Consider the following 11,490-nt stretch of genomic DNA (forward strand, 5'->3'; position numbering starts at 1 on the left):
ATTGTAAATTACCTAAAAATCCAAAGAAAAAACAAATATCAGAAATAATAATAGACGATGAAAAATATACACAAATAGAATACGTAGATTATGAATTAGAAAGCAATGATAGTATATATGAATTATCGAAAAATGAAATAGACAATGACATAGAAATAGAAACAGATAATGAATTCTATAATATAACAAATGACTGAAGCAGATATACAAACATAATAGAGAAGAACATCAAGACGAAGAACATTTAGAACAAAAAATAATATTTGATAATAGTGTATTTGAACAAATAAAAGGAAAAGAATTAGACCTAAGCGTAGCAAAAATATTCGAAATACCAACAATAAGAAACTGGTTTAAACGACAAAAAGAAGAATATTATGTAGTAAGTCAAAGAGAACATATCATAGATTGCAAATACACTAAAGGAAAAGCCAAAATACCAATAATAAATAAACGAATAATAAATAAAGAAATACAAGATATTAAGGCTAAAAATCCAATTAAATATGTACATTTAGGAGGAACGAAAATATTAATAAAAGCATGGTCTTCTATGCAGTCCGGTATGCCCACAAGACATCATCTAGCTTGTCAACCCAATCTTTTATTTGGGTATTCACCGTCTTTTGGAGAATCTGCTGGCTTCTCTATTAGACACTTCCACCTGCACACTAGTTTGGAGATGATATGATGTAGCCACCTTGTGTCTCACCCCATAGTTGGTTAACAAATTATGCACTGAATTGTTAATAAAGTGCGTACTTCCATCACTAATCATATCCCTTGGAGTTCCGAACCTGGTGAAGATGTGTTTTCGGATGAACTTCACACCTACTTTTGCATCATTGGATGGTAATGCAACAGCCTCCACCCACTTAGACACGTAGTCCACAGCGACTAGAATGTATTGATTTCCACGGGACGATGGGAATGGTCCCATGAAGTCTATCCCCCAGACGTCAAAGATTTCCACCTTCAATATGCTGCTCAAGGGCATCTCATGTCGTCTCGAAATGGTGCCCATCCTCTAACACTGGTCACAACCCTTCACAAACATAGCATCATCTTTAAACATAGTAGGCCAAAAGAAACAAGATTGCAATACCTTATGCACAGTTCATTCGCCTCCGTGGTGTCCACAATATAGTGAAGAGTGACAGCTCTCCAACATTTGTGTAGCCTCCTGTTCAGCTATACACCTTTGCATCATCTGATCAGGTCCCTGCTTGAGTAAGAAGGTCTCATCCCATATATAGAAGGGTGCATCATATTTTAGCCTCTGCTTTTTATATGTTGATGCCCCAAGTGGAAATAAGCCACTCACCAGAAAATTCACAATATCAGCATACCAAGGCACTTGAGCAAGGTCCAAAGCAAGCGATTGCTCATCATGAAACTCTTTACGAATCTGCCTCTCATTTTTCACATGAGATGAATCCTCCAGTCTAGATAGATGATCAGCTATCTGGTTCTCAGTTCCTTTCATGTCCCTTATCTCTACATCAAACTCTTGTAGTAGTAGAATCCACCTAATCATCCTCGGCTTGGCATCCTTCTTGTTAAACAAATTTCGGATTGCAGCATGATCAGTGTAGACTAACTTTGGTTCCCACCAAGTATGATCTGAACTTATCAAATGCGAACACTAATACTAGCATCTCTTTTTCAGTCACAGTATAATTTGATTGGGTTGCATCAAGTGTCTTGCTCGCATAGTAGATGGAATGGAACATCCTATCTTTTGGCTGCCCCAGCACTGCCCCAACCACTATGTCACTGGCATCACACATAGGCTCGAATGGAAGCTCCCAAATTGGAGAAATGAGAATAGGATCTTCTATCAACTTCTTCTTCAGTAACTCAAATACCTGCAAACACTTTTCATCAAAAACAAACTTCATCTCTTTCTCTAACAGGCTGCACATGGGTCTTGCAGTCTTAGAGAAGTCCTTGATGACCCTTCTATATAATCCAACATGTCCCAGGAAGCTTCTAACTCCCTTTACTATGATGGGAGGTGGAAACTTCTCAATAACTTCCACTTTAGATTTGTCAACTTCCAACCCACTTTTGGAGATCTTGTGCCCCAACACAATTCCCTCTCGAACTAGAAAGTGACATTTCTCCCAGTTTAACACCAGATTTGTTTCTTCACACCTGGTAAGAACTCTATCAAGATTAGTCAAACACAGCTCAAAAGATTCACCAAACACCGAGAAGTCATCCATGAACACTTTAACAAAAAGTTCCACCATATCATGGAAGATTGCCATCATACATCTCTTAAATGTGGTCGGGGCATTGCACAAGCCGAATGGTATGCGCTTGAATGCATACATGCAAGTGAATGTAGTTTTCTCCTGATCCTTTGGTGCAATAACAATCTAATTATACCCTAAGTAGCAATCAAGGAAATAGTAGTATTCTTGACCTGCGTGCCTATCCAACATTTGATCAATGAAAAGTACCAGATAATGGTCCTTTCTGGTGGCGTTATTCAATGTTTTGTAGTCCATGCAAATCCGTCACCCAGTCACTGTTCTTGTGGGGATTAACTCATTTTTTTCATTAGTCACCACTTTCATTCCACCCTTCTTGGGCACACTGTACTGGACTTACCCATTTACTGCCTGATATTGGGTACGCAATCCCTGCATCCAACCACTTTATCACCTCTTTTCTTACCACATCGTTCATCAATGGGTTTAGTCTCCGCTGATGTTGTGCACTCGGCTTATGCTCTTTCTCCATATATATTTTATGCATGCACAATGCAGGACTAATTCCATGGATGTCGGACATTTGCCACCCCAAAGCTATTTTCCTCTTTTTCATGATGATTAATGTTGCTTCCACCTATGCATCAGACAATGCTGCAGACAAAATAACCGGTAAAGTTTTATCTTCACCCAAAAATGCATATCTGAGATCGGCTAGCAATGCTTTTAACCCCATCTTGGGTGCTTCTTCAATGGAAGGCTTGGGTGGAGGACCCAACACCCTATTTAAAGGCTCCCATCAATCTCCAGATGTACCTACAAGTTCCACATCAAAGAAATTGCACAATTTCATGTGCCTCAGCATCCCCATAAATATCATACCATACTAACACTCTCTATAAAGGGTCCTTAGATGCAATGTAGCGAGCCTCTACCTCAAGATCTGTCACAGTATTCAGCACAACAAAATCTACTAGGAAAACCAAAGAACCCACTTGCACTAACACATCCTCTACAACACCCTCAGGCCCAGCTACAGACCTATTAGCAAACTGTAAGATAATGGTAGTAGGTTTAGGACTACCCAACCCCAGTTTTTTTAAAAAGAAGTCGGCATCAAATTTATACTAGCTCCTAGATCACACAATCCTCGAGCATGAATGCTCTGCCCTATAGTGATCTGAACCACAAAGCTACCTGGATCTTTCAGTTTAGTGGGCAACTTATTTTGGATTATGGAGATGCACTTTTCATTAAGTGCAACAGTCTCATATACTGTTAGCCTCCTTTTATTCGCCACAATCTCCTCCACATATTTCACATACCTAGGTATACCCTGCAAAACATCTACCAATGGCAAGTTAATGTGAACTTCTTTCAAAAGAGAAAGAAACTTACCAAAATATTCATTCTCCTTTTGTTTTTTGAACTTTTGAGGGAATGGAGGAGGTGGTTTCACTATTGGTTGCACTCTTTATTCTTGTGCAACTACTTCGCCCTCTGATATGCTCAAATTACACCTCCTTAAAGAAGCATAAGTGATCGTTATCAAGTAAAGAACCCAACTCGTAGGTTGGGGTCGATCCCACAAGGAAATTGGTTTAGACTTAACTTTAACCAATAATTATATTCTTTTAGTCCAATTACTTCCAGAAACAAGTAATTAAAGAGGGGGGGATTTGTGAAAGAAATTGTAATAATTTAGTAAGTAATCAGTAAACAAAAGTCAATTTCAGTTGTTATCAAGATGAGAGAATTAACTATGGTATACGTGTTCCCCACAAGCTCATAACGCAGTAATCCTAGTAATAGCAATCCTTTCCTAGTGTATTACATGCAAAGTGATAAGTTGGGTATCTCTAAATTCTTGGTCCGACTTCTAGAGAATTTCACCCCGCACCTTGGTCCGGCTATGTGTATAATTTACTAACCCTTACCTTTACCTCATATTAGACCGCATATCGATGTTTAGCTTAGTTATTACTTCGCACCAATCAACACTAGCCTATTAGATAGTATCTCACTAAATCTATGTTGATAATTCTTTTCTTGTTGATTACCTCCTTGGTCCGACAAGTAGAAACAAGACGAGTTCTAACGTGTGCACTCGTTAAAAAGACTTCTAAACGAAAAAATTATCAATGCATGCAACAACACTATTCAAGAATTACTTAGTTACTAGTCATACTTTGTTAATCGCTCATGGTTCCCACAACCCTAGTTGTGGTGTTTAGTTATCGATAATCATATGAACACAATTCATTATTTTAGATGAAAGAATTACGAACTTACGTAAGAAGAATAATAAACCCAGAAATTCAACTTGAATTGCAACACCAAAATCTTCAAAAGGAACTTAGGAAATTAAGAATTGCTAAAGTTGCAAGCTAATCTCCCAAGTCAAGAACTAGAATAAAAGTGATAAAGTCTAACCCCCACAAATGAGGTTTACATGCCCTATTTATAGAAAACAAGTCCTAAATTAAAAAGGGAAGCAAAAAAAGGAAAGTTTGTTCAGGCACGCGTCTTTATTCCACGAGACTAACTCACAGACCGTTAATGGATCTACGGTCTGTGAGTCCCTTCTGTCAGCCAGGACTTAGAAAATATTTCAGCTTCCCAAAAATCAGCTTCTCTGAAGCAAACGACGGAACTCCAGTACGGACCGTATATCGATCTATGGTCCGTCAATTCCACTCCGTAGCTCCACACTTAGAATCTTCAAACATCAGGTACTGGAACCCTTGCAGTATCATTCTATGGATCAATAGTACAGTCTGTAGATCAATCTACGGACCGTTAATGGCCACCGTGGTTCCACACTTGGTCAGATTTCCCTAATTTTTTTCCATGCCTTGCCTGCTAATCTATGGTCACCATCTACGTAGCGTCAATGGGCCTACGGTCTGCAGATCACCTCCGTAGATGCCTTGTTCTGCATTTCTTTCAGTTGTCTCTCTACTTCTGCACCTAAACATATTTCCTGCAAAACATGATAAAAAAAGAATACAAAAAGGCCCTAGACACACACAACTCTTAAGTGAAATGTATTAAAAATACCGTACACTCATGGTATATCACCCTCCTTGGGTTCACTCTTTTTACTCACAACATAAGTGTTTCTTTTCTTAGGAGCTAACTCCTCCAATTGTAAACCACTGCGTGTACCTACTTAGGATTTGGATTAGTGTTTTCCGGAAAACCTCTTTGCGATCATGAGTTTTGGGCACTGGCAACCTGCCCGAATTGCTTCTCCAGTTTTTGTGTAGCCAACATGTTATTTCTCACATCAGCAACTAACTGGGTTTGATCAGCCATGATCTTTTTCAGCATCTCCTCCATGCTCATGTTATCAGATTGCGTATTCACCTGCACCCATTGGGCCTGTGGTTGGTACACCTGCTGGGGTCTATATTGATTATTACCTTGACTTTTGATTTCCACCCCAAGAAAAGTTCGGGTGGTTGCGCCAACTTGGGTTATAAGATTTCCCGTAATTCTGTTGGCCACCTCCTCGTTGTGAATTTCCTCCAAAGTTAACAGAATCCGGGTTTGCACCACATACCTCTGCGTTATGGTCATCACCTCCGCAAATCTCACACCAAGATGGTGGTTGTTGAACTACATTTACCTGTGTGGGTTGTTAACCCAATGCTATATTGCTGAAATGGGTGTTCATCAATTCTGCATAGCAACAATCTGTGCAGTTAAGATGGTCACGATATCGACCTCTAACATACCTGCGGTTTTCTGAATCATAGGTTTCATCCCTGCTCCGTTCCTTTTATGGTTTCCCCGCGATATCCTGTTTAGCAAGGTGAATAGCTCAACATATGTCTTCTCCAAAGCCTAACCACCTGCAGCTGAATCAAGTAGAATTTTTGTGTTAGGCTCCAATCCCTCTATGAAGGTATGGACTAACACCTCATTAGACTGATGATGATGTGGGCAGCTTATCAACATCGATTTAAACTTGTCCTAAGCTTGGTTTAAGTTTTCTCCACCTTTATGTCTAAAACTCAAAATGTCACTCCTCAACATAGTTGTTTTTCTAGATGGAAAAAATCGGATAAGGAACTTCTGTGCTAGATCATTCCAAGTGGTGATTGAGTTTCCAGGCTTTGAGTTTAACCATATTTTTGCTTCCCCAAGCAGAGAGAAGGGTAATAAAGTGAGCCTCACATAATCCTCGTTTACTCCAGTTGGAGTGTAAGTATCACTGATCTCGAGGAAGTTTTGAATGTGTACTATTGGATCCTTGTGTGACAGACCAGTGAACTGCCCATTAGTGTGCAATAGCTGCACCATACTCTGCTTCAGTTCAAACCTTCCACCAGCTGCAGGTTTCTAAATGCATGATGTCACATGTCTTACCTTCATCTCAGCCATTATTTCAGGTTCTTCTTCCTGAACTCTTGCTACTGCAGATGTTGGTTCACTTGCAAAAAAAAGGACTGGATAAGTAAGTCACCTTAGCCTTCTCCGGTAGTGTACGAATCTTCCCGGTTCCGCTTGAGGTGATACTAATCCTTGATCGTCATCCAGTTTGAATTTCCAATACAACCCGAAACAATGAAATGCTAAGCTCAAGTTCTCAACACTTGCTTTTTAACTTCAGGTATCAGAAAAATTAGATAATTTCTTATTCTAAAGTCCCCGGTAACAGCGCCAAAAACTTGTTGTGCCCAAATCGCACACGCAAGTGCACGTGGTTGTTCAAGTATTAAAGTGGCTCTTTTAAAGAGACGGGTATCGTAACCACAGGGACTTACGCTTAGAATCATTCATTTCTCTAACTTTTAGCTAACCACAAGTGTTACCAAGATTTCAAAAGTTATTTAGTTTCTAATTCTAAGACTTCAACAAAATGTAGCAAACGCGATTCAATTTCAAGGGTTAAAAAACAGTGATTGGGTAAAGTCTAGGGCTGCAACTTTTATCAGAGTTCATGCAATCAATATCATTTATATGGGTATTTATCAACTATTGAATCAATGAATCAAAGTGTTAAATGTATGATCATGGTCTCCCGACCTCTAATCGCCTACGATAAATAACACCCTAACTACATCGTTGAGCGGGGATAGGAATGATTAAATACCGAGCATTACGATTTTTTTTCTGTATAGTGACTCAAGCATGGTTTCTAGGTATATCCCTATCCTAGATACAAATTAACCCTAGTTATTTAGAATTAATTATTCTCCTTATGTCCCACGTTCTATCCTTTTATTCCTCTCCCGAGTTTAATTTTGACAATGTATTTATTTCAATGGTGATCAGTCACGAAATACGAAAAACAAGAACATAAGAAAGATTCATAAGATAATTGACATTAACACAATGAAAACTTAATAGATTACAATAATATTGTAGCCACAACCCTAGAACTAGGGTATTTAGCTACGCATAATCCAAGATACGATCAAGCAATGTTTAATAAACATAGAGAGATCAAAAGGAAAAGAGTTTAGGAAAGAACCCTAAAAATGGTGAACACGTTTTCCCAAGTCATCGTTTTTCAAAACCCATAAAAAGAATATTTAATAAAATAAAATAACGACCTATTTATACTACAAGTCGAAACTGCCAAAAAATTGGGGCTCAGGAGCGCGACGCGGGGTGCTTCCCAGATTCACTTCAATGCATATTAGTCTTCTCCGCGACGCGGGCACTCCACGGAGTGCCCTGCCTCAATGTCGACTTTTGCTAATTGATATGTTATCCCTCTCTGCGACGCAGAGTCACCTCCATAGTTCGATTTGTGAGAAAATGCACTTCTCCGCGACGCGGCTCCTACACGGAGGGCTCTGCCTCAATTCGCCATTTCACGAGCTAAACTAAAATTTCTCTCCGCAACGCGGAAAGGATGTGGAGATGCCTTGAGTGGCATTTTTTCAATCTTCTTCCTTGCTTCTTTTCGACTCGGATTTTTGTGTTCCCCATTGTCCATTTTCGATCTCGTTTCTCCAATTAAGCTCACCTACAGAACTAATCATGTTGGTTAGCTCATACAAAACCAAAAGACTCGATAAGACTATAACTGTTGCATATTAAATTCAAACTTAGCTTAAATATGGGCATTATTAGATTCTTAGGCATATAAATATGCCTAAGATCATAGCACCTTGAGTTCCAAGAAGAACCAAAGAGAAAACATTCAAGTAATTCCTAGTTCTTCTATGTTTTTGGGTCAACATAAAATAACCATAACTACTAGTACAAAATGAATTAGGTGATATACAAGATGGAAAATTAAATCCCTTCGAGTCCTCTTTCCAACGCCACCGAGTTTGCTAAATTTCGAGCTCTAAGTGAAACGTTATGACTGATTTACAAACAACGCGCAAACCTGGCAGCAGCTCTTTGATGGCTCGGAGTTACGGAGCCAATACGGACATCACTGCCTGGTGAAAAATTATTCTGACTCCCAGCTCGTTTTATTTATTTCTTTTGGGGTATTTTAGTCCTAAGAACCCTTAGTCATCTAAATTGCCCTAAACCTGTAGAAAATAAGTTTTTCTTAAATCAAACCCTCTCATCCACTCCAAAAATTCTAACACTCATGGAATTCAAGAAACACTAAGGTTGGGGTTCATCTTTCAAGATTTTCCTTCAAGTTGCTTCAAGAAGATGGTTCTTTCAGGTATGTAAGCTTCCATAGTGTTGGGTTTGTTGACCCACATGTCAATCATGTTAATTTTAGCGTTTAATTCATTCTACAAAGTTGAATCTTTGATGTTCTTGATATGTGTTCTTGAATTTGCCTTTGTTCTTGAATTAGGCTGAGATTATTGATGAGTTCTTGAGATTATTGTGTCGACTTATGGAGTTGTTAGAGTTAGATTCTTGTGTACATGTGTTGGGTATCTAAATCTTGAAAGATGTTGAGCAAAAGAATCTAATTTAGGCAAATTGGGGTTAGAAACCGAAGAAGGAAAAAGTTAGGCGAATCTGGCGACTCAGTCCGCGTAGTGGTCCTGCCTACCCATTTCAAATAATTTTCTTCGCGTTGCGGAGAGGTCACGGACCTCTCTGTGCCTCAAAACTTAATTTTAAAGCAAATATTAAAATGCATCTCCGCATCGCGGTCTTGCTTCGAGATAGTGAGTTCTTGATCTTTTCTCATGTTTAACTATCTAAAAACACTCATAAACATCACGAAATCTTTCCCATCACAAATCGCAACCTGGAATTCATAAATCAAATTCAAGGTAGAGTTAAGAGTTAAGTTTTTGAGAATTCTTTCGAATATTCTAAGAAAGTCCCTTTGAGCTCTTTTGAGGAGTCTTCTACAATTTCTAGTAACTTGTTTCAAAACTCAAATAAGTGAGCATGAGAGTGTGGAGAATATATTCATGAGTCTACACTATCACCTAGATCCTTCATATCATGAACCATAACTCTTGAATTCATAATTCACATTCAAGAAAGAGTTAAGAGTAGAGTTCAAGAAAACCTTTGAGTTCAATTGTGAATCCTTTTAGATCAACTATCGATTTGAACTAAGCTTTGAGAAAGTAAGTCAGAGAATGAGAAGAGTCGTATTCATGAGTTCCATGTAGTTTGTAGACCTTTTAGTCGAGTCATTCATGCTCATAAATTTCGTATGAACTCCATAAAATAAGTATCATTTAGAGGGGTAGTATCTTCAAGTTCTAAGTCTTGAGTATTAAGTTCCAAATCCTCTTTGAGATTATATTTCTAATCATGGGACTATTACATGTTACCCATGAAGTCCTTGAGTTGAGTAGTTCATGCTCATAATTTCGCATGAACCCTATGAGTTGTGCATTCTTGAAATGAGTAGTATCATTGAAGTTCTTAAGTTCTAAGTATTGAGTTCTATCTATGATTATTGAAAAGCTTGCATTGAGTCGTTCACGTCCATAATTCAACATGAACCATGTTTTAAGGTGTCTTTTACAAATGTTTTAACTTTGTTTTAAGACTTAAGCTTTGAAGTTGAGTAAAGAGTAAGAGTAAAGTCCATTTTATTTAAAATGATATATGGGAACTAAGTATTCCGAAGAATAAATGTTTTCACATTTAAGATGAGAAGCTGAGATTTCCGAAAGAGTTTTGAGCAAGAAAGAGAACATCGATTCCAACAGAGATTTTAAGCTATGTTTTGAATAATTATCTCAAACCAAAAAAGGAAGTAATGTTTTTAAACATATGAGCTGAGTATTTTGGGAGTAGTATTGAGCACCGATATGGGGACCATCAATGGTTCTTGAGTGCCAGCCACATCCAGGGTGTAGGCTCGGGTCATGACAAACTTTGTATCAGAGCATAGAGTTCAAGAGTCCTAGGGCATCTATGATGTCGTGTCAAGTAGGGCTTGTTTATGGTTGTGAGGGCCATACTTCTATAAACGAGGGACTATAGACATTTAAGAAAAGTTTCGCTTCTTTTATACTCTTAATCGTGTAATACAACTATGTCATAGAGACTTATTCTAACTCATACATTCTCTTATCCCTTTGACACCCATCTTACTAGAGGTGGTTGAAAAGAAAAGTCAGTTCTTAGTCGATGAGTTGCTCTTAGCAAGAGTTTTGAGGAAGTCATGAGACTCCGGAGGGGCTTGATAGAAGCCCATGAGTAAGTTAAGTGTTGAGTTTCAGAGTAATGCACCCATAATTATATGAATCGTGCATTTGAGCTAAAAGTTAATTGTACTGTTTTCCTTAAGCCTTGTTTCAGTTGAGATCCTTTTTAAGAAGTATGTTTATAGCTTGGGTAAGATTTTCACCCAAAAAGATAGCATGTGTTATGAGATTTAGAGCAGCAGTAGTGAAAGAGCCCAGAGTTAGAGGAAGGTATCCAGAGGTTTATTAATCCTAGAAAGGGAGATAGTGATGAGGCAAGCTATGTTATTATAGTCATGTACCTAGTAACTAATGAAGACTTTTCCCATATGGGTAGACTAAGAAGTATTGAGTAGTGAAGATTCCATCATAAGAGGTTGATTGTGTTGTAGCTAGAAAGAAGTAGGTGATGAAGTGTCATTGTGTAGGAAATGACCAAGTGTAAGTGTTGAATAGGAGAGTAGGAGTATTCATGATGTGATAGATCTAAGCTACGCTTATGATTTTGAGGGAGAGCCCATACTATTCAAAGTGTTGTAGAACTAATTAAGCATTGATGTATAGTGAATGAGTGAATAGTACTCAAGTTGTGAAGGGAAATGTGATAGTAAATTGTAAGTATAAATACTAAGAGGTAAGGTTTGACTATTTGTCATAAGGTCCTAGTGGACAAGTGT

At 38.3% G+C, this 11,490-nt stretch overlaps 1 protein-coding gene and 1 non-coding gene across 2 annotated transcripts; one reads left to right on the forward strand and one right to left on the reverse strand.

Moving 5' to 3' along the window:
- Positions 1-1,117: 1,117 nt before the first annotated feature.
- On the reverse strand, positions 1,118-6,608 carry LOC125863958 (uncharacterized). Its single transcript, XM_049543919.1, has 10 exons — positions 6,594-6,608; positions 6,298-6,497; positions 5,960-6,024; positions 5,785-5,840; positions 5,457-5,588; positions 3,365-3,555; positions 3,155-3,260; positions 2,620-2,856; positions 1,602-2,384; positions 1,118-1,555 (listed from the first exon to the last, which is right to left on the reverse strand). Exons 1-10 carry the CDS (start codon positions 6,606-6,608, stop codon positions 1,118-1,120), a joined length of 2,223 nt encoding a protein of 740 aa, XP_049399876.1.
- LOC125866479 (small nucleolar RNA R71) lies at positions 6,154-6,260 on the forward strand. The gene has a single exon (XR_007446534.1). It is a non-coding gene; the product is annotated as a small nucleolar RNA R71 (small nucleolar RNA).
- Positions 6,609-11,490: the final 4,882 nt, after the last annotated feature.

The sequence above is a fragment of the Solanum stenotomum genome, chromosome 5 (genome assembly GCF_019186545.1).
Source record: "Solanum stenotomum isolate F172 chromosome 5, ASM1918654v1, whole genome shotgun sequence".
Taxonomy (NCBI): domain Eukaryota; kingdom Viridiplantae; phylum Streptophyta; class Magnoliopsida; order Solanales; family Solanaceae; genus Solanum; species Solanum stenotomum.